Raw genomic sequence first — 22,097 nt, 5'->3', positions numbered from 1 at the left:
TTTAAGTCGTTTATTTTGGAAATTTTTGTAATTTTTCACAAACCTAGAAGTCATATTGAAGAATATCTTCAATACCCTTTATATCAGGGTAGAAACAAAAGGAGCCAGTATGATTGAAGCGGAAATACTGAATTTATTCGAATTTACAAAATAAACCATGCTTTTACTTTGAAGGTCTAACTTCCTGCTCCGTTAGAACATGGCAGGCTTGACTCCGCTTTTTGTTTTCTGAGACGCCAAACTTCAGGATAATTCAATGGGAAGGTGAACGGGGAGCGAGACGCTCCGGTGAAAAGTCCATTAATCGTTTGTTTCTTGGGTTCCAGTCTTCCAGAGTGTCAAGGATACAACCGAAAACTATTTTCAAACCGAAAAAGGTAAGTTGAGCAAAGTTTCATTGAAGTTTTGCCCAGTTTTCTGTTAGAATGAAGGTTATCGGGTTGTTGATTCTGGCGTCGTTGGCTTAATTTGATTAGTGACTCCAGCTGCGAACTTTCTTTGTTTAAACTCTGAACTTTTGTCTCGTAGCTCTGTTCATTAATTTTTACATTTACCCACAAACAAGTGATTTATTGTTTTAAACTAAGAAGGTTTGGTCATTTTATTAAATCATAAAGCTAGTATCATTAAGGCTAATTAGACGTTGTGTATATATACAGTTTTTAAAAAGCTAAATTTATTATATTATTTTGTTTATTTATGAAGTAAACACTTTTTTTGTGTTTTTATTGTTCAGTTTATTTGGAATTAAATTAAAGTAACTGATTAGTATGGTCTCATAAATAACCTTGGTGTTTAGATTAGTTTATTCTTTAACTTTATTTGTGGTTCAGGATATAAGGTTTTTAGACCTTAGTTATGAAAATGTTTCATAACTCGTTTCATCAAGTAACAACCCTGCACTTTCTAGTGAGAACTATAGTTGGAATTTTTTTATTTTCATTCATTGCTCCTATATAGTTTTTTTTTATTTATTTTTTTTTATTAAGTTTAACAAAATGCACTTGTTAATATCATATCAACAAGTGCATTTTGTTAAACTTTACAATTTAACAAAATGGGCGGTTCTAGACAGTGGCCAACGGGGGCCAGTGCCCCCTTTAGATCATGTCCTGGCCCCTGTTATGGCCCCTGTACTGAAAACATAATACTAATGATGATATGCGCCGGAACAGACAGTCACTGACAGGTTTCCAAATTCTGTTTTACTAATTATTTAAAAACAACAAGGTGATAGCTTCAGTGGTATTAAGATAGGATCACAGTTTTCATCTATTTTTTATTTTATTTTTTTTCAAAACAAATGGAGAAAAAAAAACAATTTTTACAGTTGAATTTATTAGTTTTTCTCGAGTTCTAATTCAGATTTTATAGAAAACAGTAATTTTAACTAAAATTAAGTCAAAGATATGTAAAATTCCAAAACAATGAATGTATATTGACCTAATAAGACATAGAATTTTAATGAAACCTATTAGACTAAAAATTTCATTTCATGCAGCTATCTTAATATATTTGAATCCCTTGCCCTGTTTTTTATTTCATGCTTTTCTGTGCCCCCATGAAAACACGCTGCCCCCTCCTGGCCCCCTGGCACATTTATTCTAGAACCGCCACTGTTGATATGTGAATTTTCTGCATCAAAGCTGATGAGTTGATTTCACTATCTACAATTTACTCAGAGAATCAATTGGATGGAACCTGTGTAACAACATGGAGTAGGGCTGCACAACTGAAGAAAAGGATACCTTGTTAAAAAATGAAGCAACCTTATCAGTTTTTATCAAAATTCCACATTTTCGTCTCTATTTCTTCTTCATCATTAGTTTTTTCCACAACTCTTTAAGCTTGCAGCTCTCAGGCACCAACATATCAACTGACAATAATGAAAATGTCAAGATTATTGGAAAGCAGTTTGTTTTCCTACCTCATTCTACATCCAAATAATCCTTTGCAATTGTTGCTCATATTTATGCTTTATAAGAATGTTCAAGCTACTCTTGGAGCTGTTGCTATAATTATTGCTTTATAAGTTCTCCACTAATCCAAGCTGGTATTTGAAAAGCACAAACATCAGCCAGTTATATCAGTGTGTAGGCATAAATTAAAAACAAGTGTAATGTAGTTTTTTGCCAAACAATGAGGTCTAAAAGACTGAGATCTCTTTTGAATAAAATGAATGACTTTCTGTTGTAATTTTTACATTATATTGAATCATTGGTGTCAATGTGTGAAATTTCCCATTTACAAAAGTTTCTATGGGATGGTATTTAGCTTTTAAGCTGTTGCTCAACACAACTGAAATGGTTTTTATATTATGCAAAATAAATCAGGGTCATGTTGACTAGCTAAGGTTATTAAAGGGGTCATAGAATTATTTTATAGGGTATTTGGTGCTGGTCCTTAAGGTCTCTGAATAGGGTTTGTAACATTAGTTGGGCTGAAAATGGCATATTTGCTTTTCTTTGAGCCGTAATGCAAGCCTGGTTAAAAGCCCTAGAATGAAACGGCAGGTTTTCTTCCTTTTATAGTATGCTGATGAATATTTAGATGAGCTGTGTGCTGATTGGTTGGTTTAAAACGAGCGAGCTGCATCATAGCTACAAGCATTCACTCACTGAAACATAGAAATTGTTGCTATGGTAGGGGGACCAGACGTCCTCTTTTTTTTTTTCCCGAAAATGTCCTAGTTTTCATACCCAGAAAATGTCCAAGAAGAATTTCAAAATCGTCTGAGAGTACAAACCCAACGCAGTACAGGCGTGCGGCTCATGACTCTCTGCTGAGATCTGGTCAGTCAGTGGCCCAGCAGTCAACACTTGGGCCAGTGAACCAGTGGGCTGGTCTATATGTCAATTTCGGGGCGTGACAAAAATACAGGCCAGAACCAAATAAGGCAAAATCCCCGAATTGACGTCAATTCGTGGCTTCGTTTGCATTCGCCTGTTTTATGGTGGAAGTTTAGAATTGTGAGATTTGCAGATAAAGGAGGTGTCGATGGGGTTTGAACTTCTCTGTACGTCCATTTCACCCACTGAACTATCGTTATTCATCTTTTAAATGATAAATTCAGCTTTGCATTCTATGACCCCTTTAAAGCTTTGCTGAAAAACACAAGAATACTGTTTTTTCACCCTTTCACTACAGGTCTCTCCAGTGAAAGTTTTTATTCAAACTTTTTAAATCAAGCTTACATCTTTAAAGTGGCATTAGCCTTAATCAATTAATATATATTTGTTTGCACTTGGATAACACAAAACAAAGAATATAATATGCAGATTTGTACCGTAATAGTTTTTACTACTTTGCAGTTATGTAGCAAAATATAACAGAGGGGCTAAATCCAGACCCCTGATTGAGCTTTCCTTTTTCACTATAGATCTGTTTAACTAATATTGGTTGTTCAACCTGTTACTATTAAAAAACAAAAACCATTGGACTTTGTTTCCAAGTTTGAAAACGTTTTGCTTCCCATCCAGGAAGCTTTCTCAATTCAAAATGTCAGAAATGGCGCTGAGTTCCAAGCTTTATAGAGTAGCCAAACAAAGCCTTGTTATGGCTTAGAAAACATGCAAATTGAACTGAAAGAACAGCTCTACACCTCCTTAGTAATGGAAAGTCGTTTAGGTTGTTGTTGGCCTGCAATACCCGATACTGGCCTATGCCTCTGAAAAGGGAGTCGTTAGGGTCATCGTTGGCCTGGCTGACCAGGCAAGATGTTTTGGTCCCCTGCATGGCGATGAGGATTTGATAGCGGGAAGGAGTCAACTATAACTGCGTTTTAGGTTTTTTGAGAGCTGGAACCTTAGTCCACCCCCTCTGTTTAAGGTTGTTTTTTTCTCTCTTTACACCTTTTTCAATCCACATGTCTTCTTTGTCCAAAATGTGAACATTCTGGTCCTCAAAAGAATGTCATTTGTCCTTAAGGTGTAGATGGACAGCCGAATCTTGTCCTAAGGAGGTAGCCCGTCTGTGTTGAGATCAGAGCATTCCTCACTGCATTGAACTGCTTACACAACTCTGCTCATCTTAGGTCTGGGGGTTTTGTCTTTAGGTTGCACTAGCCTCTGTCTAAGGGTGTCGTTTGGTTTAAATATACTATTATGACTTCACTATAATTGTTAAATGTGTGTATTTGTTCTAATATTGTGTCTGTTTTAATGGTTAATATTCAAAGCTGCAATATCAGCTTTCTTTCTGATAAAATATTAGAAAAATTGTTTTAGGACACCCTTAGAAGTTGGATCCAAGGATCTCCAGTGAGTTATATATGATAAAAAATTATAAACATGAGCTTGTTTTTGAAGAAGGCTGCTTCTTGTTCTCTATATTTGGTTTTAGCTTGTAGTCATTTGTCATTGAAGTAAAATCTGTAGTTTGGTTGAAATATTTCCCACACTTGTGTCTGAATAAAGATATATGCATATAGGGAAACTCTCATCTTAGAATAATGTGAGGTTAAATCTCTGTTTTGTATACATGAGTTAAAGAAAAACCTCCCCATGAGAATCAGCAGGACCTTCTGGCAGCAGCGCTCTGTGAGCCTCTGCTCTTTTAGATCCCCAGAACTGAAATCATAACAAAGGATTTTTATGTCCCTCCGTCTTTGCTGCCATATTTGTACTCTTGATTTTTATCATCCAACTACTGGCTGCATCTTCTGAAAACTTGTGCTGCTGTATTATTTGTTCGTCAGACAATTAGAAGGCTGGATATTGTATATTGACAAAATTGAATAGTAATAGCTGTGAATCCTTTTTTAAATCTAATAAGAATAAATCAGGTTATAGTTTTCAGATCACTGATAGATGTCTTGCTTCCTGTCCTCAGTTGTGTTGAAGCTGCGTGTCCAAAAATTGACTGCGTCTTTCTCTCTCTGGAACCTTTTATCCTTCCTTTTGCATTCCTTGCATTCTTGCTGTGGCGTCTTTTGGAAGAAGGGATCTGCCACTTTAAGTGACTTGATTTATAGGGATGTTTACATGCTTTTAAAATCTAATTAAGATATTAACCTAATCTAAAACATTTGCTTCAAATCATCATAGCAACAGGATTTTTTCTCTCTGTAAGAGATGGTTAAATTCCTCTCTAAATTGAGCACAGTTGATGCTTCAGTATCTTAGCTGGTGTGACAAACGTATTTTCTAATGGCTGTTAGCTGTAGGATTACAGGAAAATGGACGTTTCTGAGAAGGAAGACAATTGCTTCACAATGTACCAGGAAATGCTTCCTGTCATGACTCGGTGGAGGTCTTCCTGAACTTTGGGATACCTCTATTGCAGTCCAGTTCTTAATCAGTATTTTTAACAGACTAAACTTGTTTATTGCAGCAACACTTTATCTTTTAAAGCTACAACTTTGTGGTTATACCACAAGACTCTCTATCCACTGTTTTTTCTTGATAACAAAAGCAAAGATGTGCAGTTTTTCTTGGCTAGCTGGGATTTCTTACTCATTTCCTTTAGCTATTTATTTTTTTTCTCCTCCAATGTGATTTTGTGCCTTTTTAGTTGGGGCCACGTGGAAAAACTGCAATAACGTGGGATCAGTGTTACTGTGCTACCATGTGAGTCTGGAAAAGACAAAGACTTGTTTGTGCGGCCACCGCCACTGCAGAGGAAAATAAAGCAGCAGTTTAAACTCTGAGCTGATGGTTCTGTCAAACATTCTGACCTCACAGCAGCCCAGACCAAAAGTCCAGAACATCTCTCATGGGGGGGAAGGGTAAACAAAAGGGGAGTGTTTGATGGCAGCTTGGCCTCAAAGCAGGGCTAAGATCCAAAAGTTCATTTCATTTCTAAAGCCTGCGTCACTCATTGTTTAATCTTACTCTGATTAAATAATGTGATGCTGTCGGAGACGGTCTGAGAGGTATCTTTAAGGCATCGGTTCTGCATTATTAATGAAATAAAGACAGGAATCCACACAGAGCAGGCAGAGATGATTCTCAGCAACCTCATGTTGAAAATAAATGTATAATAGAAATGTGAAATGGTGACGTGCAATATGGAACCTCTAGCTTCAGTTGTAATATTACTGTAGTACAGGATTTATTCAAAATATATTCATCTTTCTGTCATAAACCATTTCTTTGCATAAAATTAGAGTTGTTTTACATGGCCTTGTCACCTCCTGCATTAATTACCTCAACTCTTCTTTTTGGTCTTTCTCAGAAATTCCTCTTAAGCATCAGATGGTCCAGAATTTATCTGCTCATTTAATTTGCAAACCCCCCCCTTATTTCATCATATTACCTCAGTCTTAAAGGAGCTTACTGGCTCCTCGACAGCTTCAGAATTCAGTTCACATTCAGGTGATGATTCCCCATACAGTACCTCTCAGATTTCCTTCAGATTACATCTCCCATGCACCTTATTTAGCCTCCTGCCTGCTCATCACCATGGGAAACAGGTTTCTTCTATTTCCACCATTTAAATCAAGAACGCATACCCTTTAACTGCCCTGTCCTGTTTTTAAAATCATTTATTATTATGTTTTTTGTATTTTCTCCTTGGGTATCTTGAAATGATCTCAGAAAGACATTAACAAACATTTAAGAAAACAAAAAAGAAGTTGCATCCTTTTAAAGTCAGTTGTGTAAATGCTGCTTCCATTTATCAAGGATTTGCGTCGTCATGCACCAGATTACGATTGACAAAGTCCTGTAATCTTATTCTTTTCATAGTTCAACATGGGTTAAACTTTAAAAAAGCTGGCATTGATAAAAATAATTTGTCTAAAAGCTTTAGATTTTGTCTAGAGATCTTCTCTGTGTGGATAAGGTTGCTGCATCTGCTTTAAAGATCTTTGATAAAGATGTTTAGGTATTGTGTGTAAGAAGCTGGTGGGCAAGACAGCCAGGCTATGATCTAAGCAAATAATAACAGCATGTTTTCACCATTTTAATATGCAGCTGGAAACATGCATGTTAACAGGTTAGGGGTGATGAACTGTCCCAGATAGATTAATATTGTTGAATACGTTCTTATCTGAATAATTCAATGCTACTGTATCTAGTCTCTCTGCTTTTTATAAATGCAATACTTTTTTTTCAAATCATACTGCTTCCCCTGCAATGAGCCGGTTTGGTTAGGGGTTGCACATCTGCAGCACAGCTGGAAGTAGGCTACAGAAGGATGGGGGCTTGAGAGAGTAGCAGAGATCAACTTTTCAGCATATGGGCCAGTAATCCTAGCCTGGTATTGTTTTTTTTCTAGGATTCTTGCTCCTTCCTCCCTCTACATCCCATTCAATCCAGCTGCTCGATGTTAAGACCAAAGGAGGAACCGTATTAGATCTGTCTTTCTATGTCAAACTAGTTTCATTTAGGATCAAAGTTGTAGGTAATTTATGTGCATTTTATTTCAATTAGTTTTTTTTTTATAGTAAGCCCAACATTTGGTGGCACCTATGTGGTTTGTCCAAAATACAGCTGTTTTCTGAAAAAAAATCATGCTTCATCTGATTCTAGTGTAGTTTATCTCTTCCTATATCTGTATGTTGATCGTACTCTGCAGGAAAGAGTAGAATTTGGGTCCTTTTGAGGCTTATTTAACAGGAACAGGATGCCGAGTGTGTGACAGTCAAAACAAACCGTGAACAACAATAGAGCCCTGATGTCACTGAGGTAAAAAGATATTTTGAGCTCAAATAAAGTTTACATAAAGAGAACCTGCTGAAGGAGCAGTTCCAAATAATTTTGGTCATATACCGCCTAACCTCATCAGTCCTGTTCAGCCTTAATACTTTAGTATTTCTTAATGAATTCATAGTGCTGCTTGTTTTCTAGATTGCTGGAAATGTTTGGCATGAATCAGCCGTTTAGTGTAGTACATGTAGTGAAATGTGGAAGGTCAAAAAGGCCAGCAGAGATGTTGGTACCAGGCGTTAATGGAGACTAACCTGCTCAGGAATGTCTGTGGTGTGTGGTGTTCCTCTCCACTCACTGTGGGTCGCCTGGACTCTGTCATCAATCATACATGTAGCTGCTCCATCCAGCCCCTTGTTTGGATTGCTGGAGGACTGGGCTTTCATCTATGTGCTTTTCTCTTAGTTATCGTTCAGAAAACTATACTTAATTATTTGATTCATTGATTCAAATAAAAGGGGCTGAACTATAATGGCCCTTGTGTGAAATCCATTATCTGTTTTTTTATCTAATTTGGAAAAAAAAAAAAACATTTTAACGTATAGTTTTAAATAGCTGATTTCAGGGCTGCAACTAAGTTTTATTTTGCTAACTGATTAATCTCTAGATTATTATTTATTTTTTTGTGATTAATAATGGGATAGCAAAAGGTTCCTTAAAGATTTCTTTAAGAAAACCAGGTGAAACTAACGTTTCCACTTAAGGAGTTCTTGATAGAACATACGAAAAAGTCTTGTTAAATGCCAAATATTAGTTTTTTTGTTGTTGTTTTTTTTACCGGGTTGCTCCAAGCTAAAGGCATGCTTTAGAGCAGGAGTCACCAACCTTTTTAAGGCTGAGGGCTTCTTCATGGTCACTGAGTCATTGGATGGGCTACCAATAACGACCTGTGAGCTGGAGGGGGTCAGCATTTTACATGCATAACAAGCATATTTGTATTGTTTCCTATAATTTCTAATACTCTTTTTGAAACCTCTATAAATGCTTAAAATCTACATATGATTAATACAACGATATCCTGTATAAATAATTAAAAAAGAGAATAAAATAATATTTCAAACCTGAGTTGATCTGTTTTTAGAAGGTGCTGACCCCTGGTTTAGAGTTTCTAAGCTCCAGTTTAGGGATGAAACAATTAATTGGATTAATGGAGATTAATCAATAATTGAAATAATCGTCAACTAATCTGGTGATCCATTAATCATTGACTGCAGTGTAGAGTCTCTAACACATGGCTTTGGCTGACAGTGAGTCAATTAGAGCAGTAACTATACCAAGACTGTAAAAAGATAATGAACATTTTGCATTTAATATAAAAATATTTTTTATGTCAATATGCTCTATCCAGCCTCCTCAAGTGGAAAAGTTTCAGTTTTACCTTGTTTGATTACGTAAAAAGTCTTCTTTGAAAAGCCTTTGGCTATCCGATTATTCATTAATCGAAAAAATTATTGACAGATTAATCAATTTAGCAAAATAATCGTTAGTTGCAGCCCAACTCCAGTTACTGATTTATCGATTACAAAATTAGGTGGTTATTTCAATAATCGATATTGACCAGTTTCATTTGACCGAAAGCAGAGATCCAGTTCAAGTCCCAGTATTTTGTCAAATACCATGTTTGTTTAATGCTAAGAAAGAGAAGGCCATTTCCCATCAAATGATGTCTGATGGTTGTTATGAAGACTTGGTGACCCTTAGTGGCCACTCTACACTGTATTGGTTAAATTTTTTTGTGATGGTTAGATAAACATGGGGCCTCTTCGAGCTTCAGATGAATTAATTGAATGTTCTTTTGTCTATCTTAATTTGAAGAATGGCCAAAAGAAACACTTTCTTTGTTGCATGATATTTATACTCCAAAGAAAGAAGAAACCTAATCAACTAAAAGAGTAAATATCAAGTGCATGACTAAGGATGGGCCATCCTTCAAACTACAGTCTAGTGTATCACAGGTTTTCAACCAGTAGCTCCTCTCGGAGAACCATATTGGAACTAAAATCAAAGTTTCTGTCTGAAAGATTGCTTTAAGCTTTATGTTTTCGTAGATTTGTCAAAAGATGTGGGAACAATTGCTTTACTGTGTGAGGCTCCTGTTAAAGTGCTAAAAGATTCAATTTACCAATTTAAAACTGGTCCTTTGCTAAGATTCAATTTTGGTTGAATGGACGAGCCTTTGTGTTACACCATTATTAGGTCCCAGGGGACATGAAGTCATGCATTTCTGATTAACGGTTCCAGACGCCGATAAATATATGGAGGAAATTATAGCAGCTTTTTAGTTGTTTTATGGAGATTGCAATGACCCCCCAATATGTGAGACATGAGGGGTTTTATTTAAACATTTTCGTTCCTTTAAGTGTTAAATGTGAGGATTCTCTGTTGCATCCTTTGCTACAGAGATGCTGCTGGTTGAATTTCAGTTTTCCTAGATATTTATCTTAAATGACTTGCATGTGGGCTATTTACAGACTCTGTACAGTGCTAAAGGGGATTTCTCAGCAAACTCATAAGAACATCTTTTTTTTATCAAAGGAGGACCCAGACTTTGCCTCAGTGCTTATGTTCTGTCTTTTCCTGAAAGTTTACATCTCAACTGATCTCATTATGCTAAACCAGAGCCATAGGACTTAAAAACATATAACCTAAGCAGTGCTCCTCTCTTAATGTCATTTTATTACAGCATTTTGTGGTAGTAATAAATATCAACAATTTCTGCGATGGGAAAGGCATTGGTTTCTCTCAACAAGTAATTGGATAGTTAGAATGAATGATAGATTCCCATCAAACTATGGAAATACTTCCCTAAGACGTCCATCTGTGGGACTTCATAACCTGAAAGCCTCAGGGGAGATTTAAAGTTAAATAGGAAAAGCAGGTTGCTTTGCCACTGCTCAGTAATACTGATACTGCAAATCAATGATCTTGGTAGTTTGAAAAATTAGTTTTTTTCTGTGTTTAAAGAAAGCAATTGGAGCCCTAAAGCCTCTTTGTTTTAACAGCAAACCTGAGTTCACATATTGAGGTCACTGCTTTAATTACTTTCCTAATGCTCATTTCTTACCCTTAGGGGTCTGACACGGTGACCCCAGAGAGGCAGGAAATAAGGCAGAGCCTGTTGCACCAACCCCCTTCCTCCCTCTTCATTCTTTGGTAGAGGTCCAGTGTAGGCTGTCGGGTCTTGACTTTACGCATTTTTAAAACTGTCTCCATTTCTTCAAATCACATTTTGTTGGGAGTGATAAGTGGCTCACTTTACTAACAGAGAGACATGTGATAAGTGTTGAACAGTCATGGGGATGCTGCCCCACTTTGTTATGGAAGTTTGAGATGCCAAGCATGCCGAAGCTACAAGGCTCGAGACCCCTGGGAGAATAGTACTTTTATGATAACACGGGCCTTATGATCGGCCATGGCTGCCTGGGCTGCGGAAACACGGCCTGCTGGGTAATAAGTCCTGAAGCTCATTTTGTTTTTTGTCTCCAAGGCTGCAGGGTTAATTTGATGTAGCACTCATTTAAAGGCAAAGAGAAGACCTTGTGCCAAGCTGAAATGATATTTATGATAATGCATTTCCCACTTTTATGTTATGCAAAGTTTTAATCGGAATAATCGGCTCAAGTTTTCTGTATTTTTTGTGATTTTGCCTCATGCTGCACTTAATTTTTACAGTTTCGAGGACTTCATGTGACTAATTTACTCATTATTTTCCCCCACCTCAAAGGAAGTGGCTCGTCTTTCCTGTTTTTCCTCACTTAGTGGCTCAAAACATCCTTGTGAACAAGTTCCAGTCACAGTGTTACTTTGAGACCTGACGTGGTGAGGGGGATATTCTCGTTATCACTGGCTGATTACAGACTGACATTTCAGCAGATATTGATGTTGTGGGAAGATGGTAGAAATCTAAATAAACTGTAATTTCAGCTGTTTTTTTAGGTTTTGATTAAATAGAAGTGGAAAATATACAATTTATTTTAGAGAACAACAAGATAAATGGCCTTGACACAATTATGAGTGCATCTTAGTAGGTTATGAACTTGAAAAATTTGTAATCAGTGGAGAGAAATAAACTCATATTTGTTACGCAGTGAAGGACATGTTTTCTTACCACAACACAAAATACAGTTTGTCTAATTTATCTGGATAAAATCTTTTTTTTTTTTTTTTTTACAGTGCAGGTTCTCTGTGTGTTTAGATAAGGTTTGTTTGCCTGCCAGTTTGCTTAAAAAAGAAAAGGAATTGGTAGCTCTAGCACTGTGGATGATTGAAAAATCCTGTCAGATGATAAAATTGGCATCCTTACTGAGTTTTTCAGCAGAGGGAAACAGGAAGTGCTCTTAAGGTTCCTTGGCTGCGAGACAAAATGTGTAATTTACTTCCATCTAAAGCTTCTGACCTTGCTGCGGTAGATCATGGGGGTTTACACAGCACAGCAAAGTGCATAAGTTTTACCTTTTTGTCCTGTTTATGTCTGTAAACATTAGAGATGGAACAACCATCGGCTGACCAATATTTTTGATGGATATTGGCTTTTTTTTTCTTTTATTGGCTGCATTGGTTGGTCAGTTCATTAGTGCATTCGGCACCTATGCCTTGAGATCATGTGAGGGACATACGTTGCTGCTCTTCCTAATAGCCATCTATTATTAATTTCTTTGTTTAAATTGAGTCTTTATCATCTAATTGAACCAATAAAATAGAAACAGTGGCTTCAACCCCTTTAACATGAATCAAAAAGCCTAACTCCGACAGCAGCTGCAGTCTAGCTCTGTTAATGACCTCGTATTTAAGTCAGCTTTGTTAAAGTAGAGACGCATCTAAGGGTACGTTCACATTGCAGCCTGAAGTGACCCAAATCCGTTTTTTTTTGCGCCCATATGCGACCTGTATCTGATCTTTTCATGGCTGTCTGAACAACAGAGATACGATTTTTTTTTTTCCAATGCAACCCAGGTCACTTGGCTATGTGGTCCTGAATCTGATAGGAATCTGATCTTTTCAATTGCGACCTGTGTGTGAACGGCCAGGTCGCATTCATCCGACTTGAACGCCATTAATACCCGACAAAGGTCACTATTCTGCTTCTTGCTATGCAGAAGTGGCAGGAAAAACAACAACCATGGCAGAGGATGATGCGGAGAGCAGTATTTATTTTTAACGATCATGAAAAGATTGAATTTTTATGGTTGGGAAAGATTGCTAGATGCGCTCCGGCACTGCCATCCATGTTTACTTCCTTAAGCACAGAGCACTCTGGCCTGTGATGTCATTGCGTCCTCTACTGCGCATGCGGGATACTTGCGTCGTATGACTATATTTCACACAGATTACAAACAGGTCGCATATATTTGGAAATGTGAAGGGCAACGCAAAAAATCTGAGCATCAAGGTGTGCAGTGTGCCTAAAAGTTGAAGGACTTTCACCTCTTTATCCTGATGAACTGTTTCCCCTTTTTCAGATTGAGAGGAAGATGATGTCAGACGCCAGTGAGATGTTGGCAGCAGCCTTGGAGCAGATGGATGGGATCATTGCAGGTAACCTCTCTAAAAGCGAGCTTTTATTCAAGTGGCCATTCTATGGGGTCTACCTCCATCTGGAAATCATTAAATAGGCTGGAAGGCTACTCTTCAGTGTACTGTAACTCTGTGTCCTCCTACTTCTCATACTTCCACTTTAATGCTGAATTTCTGACTATAGACGAGTTTTAACTTAAGCAGAAACTGCCTCAGGAGCAGCAGCCTTTTTCTGACACCACTTGTAAGTGAGATTACATGAAGTTTCCATTGTCCCTGCACTGATGGAAACTAATGATTATTCAAGCTCTCAGACTTTGGAATCTGAGCTTCTGGCTTTTGCTCTGTAAGCTTCCACTGCTGCTGATGAGAGGACCAGCCTACAGATTTACAGTCCCCACTTTTCCGCTGATGTGTGTAATTATAGCGCTGACCTTTCCAATGGGAGTGCGACGGCTGGTCACATGACACCCACTGGTCTCTCCCGTTTCCGCAGAAACCACAGCCATCATCCAGCCTCACTCCCTCGCTGCTGTGATTGTTTGAATATTTATTTACTTATTCAGCTCCTTGGTTGGTGATGTGGGAGATCTTCATGACAGCTGACATTTAAGATGGATGACGGATGGTATGGAGCAGGCAAAGGAGCATGATGGGAACAATGTGTGTGTTTTTTTTTTTTTACCTCCACCAAGGAGGTGATTTTTGTATTTGTATGTCTGTGGACAGGATAACTAGAAGGTTTATGAATGGATTTTAATGACATTCTTATCAGAGGTGTCCCTCATGCCAAGGAACAAGCCATTACATTTTGGTGATGATTCAGATCATAAAAAAAGATTCTCTAACATCATGAGATGGAGATATTTGGCAGATTAAGCAATTCCCCACTAAACCAGAGGGGGGCAGCAGTGACTATTGACAGCCTAAACATCAGACTCAAAAAGTTCGGAGGGCTTTTACTGAAGACAAAAACACAAGAAAAGGGAAAGTAGTTGGGTTGTTATCAAGTTTAAAGGAAAAATTAAATGAATTTTATGGATTTTTTTTTATCAGAGGTGCTCATGGGTCCCTGAGCAAGACCCTTAACCCCACACTGCTCCCCAGGCGCCGCACAATTGCAGCCCACTGATCCCCAAGGGGATGGGTTAAATGCAAAGAAGTAATTTTCCTCTGGGATTATTAGAGTATATAAAATAAAAAAATCAAATCAAAAAATCAAATCAATTTTGGGCAAAGTGTGTTGCTTGGCAGAGGTCTGGACTCTTCTAGTAAGTCATAAGTCACTGATGTTTTTCAATCAGAATTAGAAATAATTTAGTTTTAGGATATTTAATTATCTGCTTTCCACTTTGTTTTAACACACCAGCAGAGAACCTGAATAAGTATTTATAGATTTTGAGCTAGGTTTTCCTGCTTAAGTAGATGAAAAAATGTGTGCTTCACAGTTCCTGCTGTACAGGAAGACAATTTTTAATTGGTAAAAATTCATTTTTTTTTAACTCAAACTGTACAAATGCTGTCTTGATATCTCATTGAAATTGTTTGGTTTTTTCGGCATCAGTCTGTTCTAAAAAGCTGCTTTTGGTTGGTATTTAGCAGCAAGTGGGAGTTGCACACAGCATTTCAAGCTGGATTTGTTTAAAGAACCTGACAAGATAAAACTACTGACCCTTCAGACTTGCAGTGTCTTTCATTCATCCACCAGAAACAGTTGTCAGCTCTGTGGAGCATCAGAATTCGCTCTAATTAAAACCGGACTTTCCCAGTCAGAACACATCTGTACAGACCAGGTGTTCATGATGACAGACTGGTTTTTGTTTCACAAGTGAAAGTCTGGAGATCCCTCACCACAACTGTGCCTTTTGCTGGATCAGACTAAAGGAATGCAACTACAGCCAATGAAGTATATCAAACTTTCAGGGAAGATAATGTGAATATTTTGAGGGAAACACAACAGTAGTTGGTGCTGATTTGATATCTTCAGAATCAGACAGGTTTTCTTTCTCCTCACTCCCTTATGAAATAAATAAGACAAAATTTACTCTAAAATCGGACTCAAAAAGTTTGTTTCAATGCGATTATTTCTTCCAACTTTCCCTGCTGACTGACTGCAACCACTGCAGACTAACGCACTTTCCCCTGACTGGGAATCAGGCGTAAAATCGTGTAGTTTGGCTCCAGCTTTGTACGGCAGTCCGTTATAACAGCTGTTCTAGTTCCTCTCATGTTGAGGATTGGAGTTTTACGTTTGATAAGGAAGACCTAAAAAATAAAACTGAAGTTGAAGAAATTTTAAATTTTATTAGTAGTCAGCCTCCAAAAATCCCACAAAACCTAAACAAAGTGGATCTTTCTAATCCAGCTGCGATGGTGCCAGTTTATCAGCGCTTGGGTTTGTTGGAGTCCTAAAACTAATCTTTAGAAACTGACCATCCCATTTCTCAGAATAATAATTCAAGGATTATGGTTTCAAATGCGTGAACTTATATTTTAGCCATAGAAAATATGTTTTTGCCATCTCAAACCCTGACTTCTCATCTTAAAAAGAATGTCTTATGGCATTTAACAGCATTTTTTCAGTTTTATGGTAGGCTTAATAAAGCTTGATAAAATTTTTTTGGAATCCCCCCGCTCTGCAAACCTTAAAACTAAGGATAATGTTTTATCTGAGTTAAGAAAATGTTCTAATCCTTTTTAAGACTTTAGCAGTATGATGCCTACACAGGGTTCCCGCGGGTCCTTTAAAAGTCTTAAAAGGCATTGAATTCTTCAAAATAAAACTAAGGCCTTAATTGGTATTAAAATGTCTTAAATCAGTCTTTCATAGGTCTTAATTTTTAAAACATCATGAATAGGATTATTCATGATGTTAAAATTGACGTTTAAAAAAATTTTAAAAAGCTTGCCATTATTGGCGGAACCAATAAAGCCTTGTTGCGGCCGGGACATTTGGTAGATGCGCCATTAACTTTTTGTCTGGAAAATATGAGCAAGTGTAAATGTAATGAAAATTGGCTCCAGCCAAGAGTTTTCTCCATGGCTAAAACCAGGGAACATACATGAGGCTCAGTGGATTTTGTGCAAGAAGTCATTCAAGCTCGGAACGATGGGAATTAAGGCAGTGGAGTCGCACATGCGAAGCACGAAACACAAAGCGTCAAAATGGAGTTACCGAGAAACAGCCGGTATTTCTCAGTTTTGTTCCACCCTTGTCTCTGCAACGCCTCCACTTATCACCAAATCAAACATACTAAGAAAACAATACAAAAAAAAATAGCTACAAAAAAGACTTAGCACTGGTTATGTTGTGGCTTTAAAACTCATTTGTTTTGTTTCCTGCTAAAACCAAGTTTGTGAATTCAGTTAAATAATTATTAAAATATATCTGTAATTTGTGTGTTTTTAGCTTTCTTCCTGTATGGGAAGTTTTTCAAAATTTGAAACATTAGTGCAGTGGTTTATGTTAAAATATACCTTTGGGTTAAGTTGTCGCAAGCAGGTTTTTCTTGTGTTTCTTGTGAATTTGGTCTTAAAATTTTATTTCAAGTGGCATTAAAAAGTCTTAAAAAGTCTTGAATTTAACTTTCCTTATGCTGTAGGAACCCTGCTACAAGAGGGAAAAGAAAAACAACCCCCTACGGTTAGACAATAAGTATTATACTTTTCAACACAGTGAACTCATGTGATAACTCAACAAACATTAGCAGATAATAGTCAACTGGAAGGTTAATACTGAGTTAGAATAAGTTCAGTCCAAATATTCAGCCCAATACCCCTTAAAGATTTACTGTAAATAATGTCTAAATACAATAGTTTTCTAAATGAGCATCATTCAGATCTATTTTCTTTTAATTAATTAGTTTAAAACTCACTGATCAACTCAGATGTTTGAGCTCTCTTTATATACTAAATACTCCAAATGCAAGAATTGATGGTTAAATGTTGGTTTAATTATTTGTGTAATTAAAAATCTACCCTTTCTTCTCCTTGATTTGTATTTATATATGTGATCATTTGAATGAAATCTAAGGGAAAGTTTTCAGATCAGAGGCTTAACAGCTGTATCCATGCGCAGTGATTTAATACTTGAAATATCTACTCCTTTTTGAAATGGGAGTAAAATGTTCCTATTTATCTGCTTCTCTCCCACAGATTAGCACTAAATGAGAACTCGTGAATAATCTTTCTGCAAAGTAACAAGGTCCAGTTTAGTGTGATTTGGAACACATTGGATTCTCATTTCACCTTAATTTGAATCAGTTCTTGTAGTTCTTCTAACCCATTTGAAATAAAATCAGCATGACTCTTAAATCTCCCCTCTACTCCTAAAGGCTCCAAGGCCATTGATTACACCAATGGGCTGTTTGACTGCCAGTCGCCAACTTCTCCCCTCCTGGGTGGCTTCAGGGTTCTTCACCTCCTGGAGGACCTCAGAGCTGCGCTGGAGCTGATGGACAACGAGGAACGGGACAACCTGCGCTGTCAGATCCCAGATTCCACTGCAGAGGGACTTGCTGGGTGGCTGCATGGAAGAATGGTAAGAGAAAATATCTGAAGGAGGCCCTTCACCCCGCCCTCCTCAATAGAACTGAAGCTTCTTGAGATGTAATTAAACTGTGTTTAAACTGTTGGAGCCGCTTCGTTCCTGCTGCTTTAATGACTCTAAAATATGAAGTCATTTCAGCAGCTGTCGTCTGAGTCCTGACTGATTCTTATAAGAATTGAGGAAAAGCGATTAGACTTTAATAGCTGAACCATGCCTTTATGTAAGAAAATGGATAGAAAAATATGTCTTCAATTTTTTTTTTAATTCCCCATAACTGTTTAAACCAAGGGCTTTAAACTTGTAAAAGCAGTGCTCAAAAACAGGATTAAAGGTATAGTGGAGGAAGTGTTTTTTCCGGATGGATCATCTAAATAAGTGGTCCTCCTAATTGTCAATCATTCTGGTGATATGTTAACGTAAGGCCGTCCTACATGCTCGTCCTTTTTCTTTCTTCACTCGACTATTTTTTGACGTAGTGGAAAAATTGCAAATCTACTTTTACGTAAGCATGTATGGGCGATGCAAACAGCAACTTTTTAACAGAGCTTGTACGAGGAGAAATGGGCTCCAGCATGCTCTCGCTCGTGTTTAATAGGCGTTTCCATTCAGGAGCGGGTACGTGTTTGTGCATGTGCATTTTTTGTTTTTTTTTTTAAGTGGAGAGGGCGGGTCTTTTAAAAAATTTTGAAAAAATATTTCCACTATACCTTTAATATTCATACTTTTTTAGCGCATGTTCAAAATAATTTTCCTTAGTTTATCCAGATATTTAGAGAATTTTCATTGCTGTTTACCATCAGCTTTAAATGTGTATTTAAATAATTTATTCATTGTTCAAATGGCACACTGGATGGTTGACGATGTCCTAAAACGTGCAGTCAAGGCATCCTCAGACTCCTAGCCAGTATTCACATTTCCTTCCTGCATATTTTGACTTTATTAGGCTTTTTCTAAATGCTTTAGACTGAAATAAAGGCAGGGAGTACAGTAAAGAGTTATCAGCAGTAAAGCATCCATCTGATCACAGGGAAACTCCAGGTTCATTCAGAAGATTTCCAAATTTAAACCAGTCTTAGGATTCTGTCATTTATTTTTCTTTCATGTTGAGTTGATTGCTTCATTTCAGGTCCTTTGTTGTGGTGCACAATGAAAAGAAAATAGCAAATGGATGCTTTTTTATATAATTATGCCCTAGATGTTTTTATTTTAACCTCCTAACCGCAGAAATAATCAGCTATTGTTTCTCTGTCAGACCAACGTCCACAGCTCTGAGGCAGTCTATCAAGAGCGTCTTTCACGGCTGGAGAGCGACAAAGAATGTCTTATTCTTCAGGTTGGTGAAGAAAAAGCTTCCATTCATTGCTGCAAAACAGAACAATTGTTTCTAATTATGCAATTTGGTGTGATTGTATAAATAGTGTATGTATTTAGCTGTGCCATAAATGTCTGATTTAGGCCAATTTTCCTTTTTCAAACATTGTTTTTTTGCACTCAACAAATATAGACAGGAAAAGAGATTCATGTTGAAAATTATGTTTTAATGCATTATAAAGAAATTAATATATAAATTTCATTTATTCCATCCAGTTTTGGCCACAATTTTTTCAATGTTAAATCAAGTTGAATTTATTTTTTTCTTTTTTTAACTTTTTGATTAAAAAGTTCCTAAGAACATGTTTGTTTTAGGAGCAGTTTTCCTCTCTTTGCAAGGGAAGTTTAGATGGTTCTGTAGATCACACTTTCCTGGTTCTGGGTTCGTGATTTTAGGACTAAGTCAGAAACAAAACTGTGGAATACAAAAAGTATTGCTGTTTTTGTTTTATATATGTTATTCATCTCAAAGATTTTTGAACATTTTGATCGGTTTGGTCGGCTGCTTTGACTGTGCAGGTCAGTGTGCTAACAGACCAGGTGGAGGTGCAGGGAGAAAAGATTCGGGATTTGGACAAAAGTTTGGAGCTTCATCGGGAAAAGCTAAATGCTGCTGAGGAGCTACTTCAACAGGTGAGACTACCATGAAGCTACTGGTTTATTTATTCCATCCTGTCATGGTGTTTCAGCACATTTAGCTGATGGTCCTCTCTGCCAATGAGGTTATGTTTTTATGGGAGTTTGTCTGTCTGAGTACAGGATAACTTGGAATGTTGATAATTTGGGATAACAGTGACTATTGACAGCTTTAGCTTTGGACTCAACAAGTCCAGAGGTATTATAATAAAAAGAATACAAGAACACAGAAAAAGGAGCCATGCCTCATAAAGTCTTGATCTTCAGACCTAAAAAGGGAGCTTTTAGATCTGAAGCAAATGAAGGAGAGCAGAACAGACACCAAAGGCTGCAAGGACGCAAGTTGTGCTCTATTTATAAACTTATTAAAGTATTTTAAGGAAAACTATACTAAATCTGTGCCTCATGCCAAGGAACAATTCTTTAAAATTTTATCCAGATCAAGGGCGTTTTTTAGCTATAGCTGTAAGTCACTAGCCTGGGGCCATTCCGAACTTAGTCCCGCCCACAATGTTTGAGGTCGGGAAGTTCGGTCTGGCATTGCTCCATAGTAGCGCGAGTATGATCGCCCACTCTCTGGCGATCCAATCAAATTGTCAGGGCGGGCTTTATACTATGATGGACAGATTATCAACAGTAACGTAATCAACCACGTGACCAAAGCGCGCTTGGGTGACAACAACAATGGCTGCCGCCAGAGAGTTTAGGTGAGTAGATTCTGCTATTAGGTCTGTTCTAGAAGATATCGACAGCAAATTAATTTTAAAAGAGGAACAGAGAAACGCGATCAAGGCTCATCTTCTTATTATAGGCGTGCAAAAGCACGCTTTGATTTTTGTTGACAACAACTATGCGTGGCTTAACATACGTCACGCACTCCGTTGCTCTTATTGGTTGTAGGTCTATCCAATTGAGTGCAGAGGCATTTTTTTCCTGGTTCGTTCGAAACACGCCCCATAATCACAGCTCTATGGAGCAGCATCAGACTCATATTCTGACTAGAATTGAGTAGGGCTATGTCAGGCTAGTAAGTCACAGTTCGGGGAAAAGTTTTCTATTCAACGAAGGTCTGCGCTCTCTTTTTAGTTGCTTATGTTTCAGAACGGTTTTCCTCTACAAAAAGGATTTAAGAGGCAGTATTAATTGTGTGATGTAAATAAGTGTTTTTATGTTTTCATAGCATCTAACAGCAGCAAAGGGCAGCAATCTTACTCAAACAGGCACAAAGCATCCACTCCCAGAACAGCTACAGCTACACAATAGGCCTGAACTTATGATTACATTGGTGCTGCTGAACTGACGAATAAGGTTGATCCTCAGGAGCTGTTAAACCGGACAGCGCTGGAGACCCAGAAGCTGGAATTGATGACCGAGGTGTCGAGCCTGAAGCTGAAGCTGACTGCTTTGGAGAGAGACCACAGGGGCAACGAGGTAGGACCTGCCATGTAGAAAAGGCACTTAGATGCTGTGAAATAGAGCAGATCGAGGGCTCTTTAAAAGCTGCACCTGCACCACGACTTCTGGCAGCTGTCCAGTCATTGTTTATAAAATCAGCCATTCGCTTGGGCACTTGGATCTGTCATGTGGTGTCGGTTGGAAGTGTTTTTTTTATTTTAGGGGTCCAGTAAGGAGGCCTAAACTCTCTACTAACTCAAGCAGCTGTTTCCTGACACACAACCCCCCCACTCAGATTCCATCTGTCCAGAGAAATCTTTCCATAGTCTCAGTTCTGTTTGGAATATAATATATTTTCCAACTCCAACAGTAAAAAGGAAGCATAGACCTTTTACTCATCTGTGAATGTTTTATTCCACAGTCCTCAAATCCAGTTGTCAATAAAATCTACATAATCTTTAATCACTAATGATCTTTTCAGCACCCGACCGACACACTCAGTTTATTAGAGCTCCCTCTTAGTGTCGTTTTACAGGCAGCTGTTTCTCTGCCATTAATCAGCATCACAGACTAAACACAGAAATGATCCAAAATCAGATGAACCAAAACATTTTTTATCTCCAATATCAGAGTTGCTGCTTTTCAGTTGAAGATTTTAGTTGCATGTATGTTTGGTTTGGAAACGGTGCAGATGATTTACTATTTGTCAATGATCCAAACAGTAATTCTGGAAGGTATTCAAAGCGCTGCACTTTTTTCCATATTTAGTTATGCTACGGCCTGATTGGTATTAAATAAAGCTCTTCCCTCTGAATTCTTCACATAGAACCCCAGTATGACAATGAGAAAATATTTCCTGAAATTGCTGAAAGTTTATTGAAACTTTCAGCAATTGAAAGGCAGGAATCAGGCACCTACATCTTTTGCCACAAATATGATTATTTTTCAAAGATGTTTGCAAGGAAATTGTGGCTTTACTCGTA

The 22,097-nt window shown here is 37.6% G+C and overlaps 1 protein-coding gene across 2 annotated transcripts in view; it reads left to right on the top strand.

Moving 5' to 3' along the window:
- Positions 1-218: 218 nt before the first annotated feature.
- LOC107085676 (liprin-beta-1-like) overlaps positions 219-22,097 on the top strand; it is a 32,933-nt gene continuing 11,054 nt past the window's right edge. The window contains exons 1-6 of one of the 2 annotated variants that reach the window (XM_015376162.1): positions 219-377; positions 13,109-13,184; positions 17,498-17,703; positions 18,965-19,045; positions 19,603-19,716; positions 21,040-21,150. In XM_015376162.1, the coding sequence (XP_015231648.1) occupies positions 13,121-13,184; positions 17,498-17,703; positions 18,965-19,045; positions 19,603-19,716; positions 21,040-21,150 (576 nt within the window). In that variant the 5' untranslated portion in view covers positions 219-377; positions 13,109-13,120. Of the gene's footprint in view, positions 378-10,877; positions 11,097-13,108; positions 13,185-17,497; positions 17,704-18,964; positions 19,046-19,602; positions 19,717-21,039; positions 21,151-22,097 lie in introns of those variants that run through there. The other variant, XM_015376152.1, reaches the window with a different exon arrangement.

The sequence above is a fragment of the Cyprinodon variegatus genome, unplaced genomic scaffold, assembly GCF_000732505.1.
Source record: "Cyprinodon variegatus isolate N-32 unplaced genomic scaffold, C_variegatus-1.0 Scaffold7, whole genome shotgun sequence".
Classification (NCBI taxonomy): Eukaryota; Metazoa; Chordata; class Actinopteri; order Cyprinodontiformes; family Cyprinodontidae; genus Cyprinodon; species Cyprinodon variegatus.
Note: the sequence above shows the minus strand (reverse complement) of the source record. Positions and strands in the feature narration are given on the sequence as shown.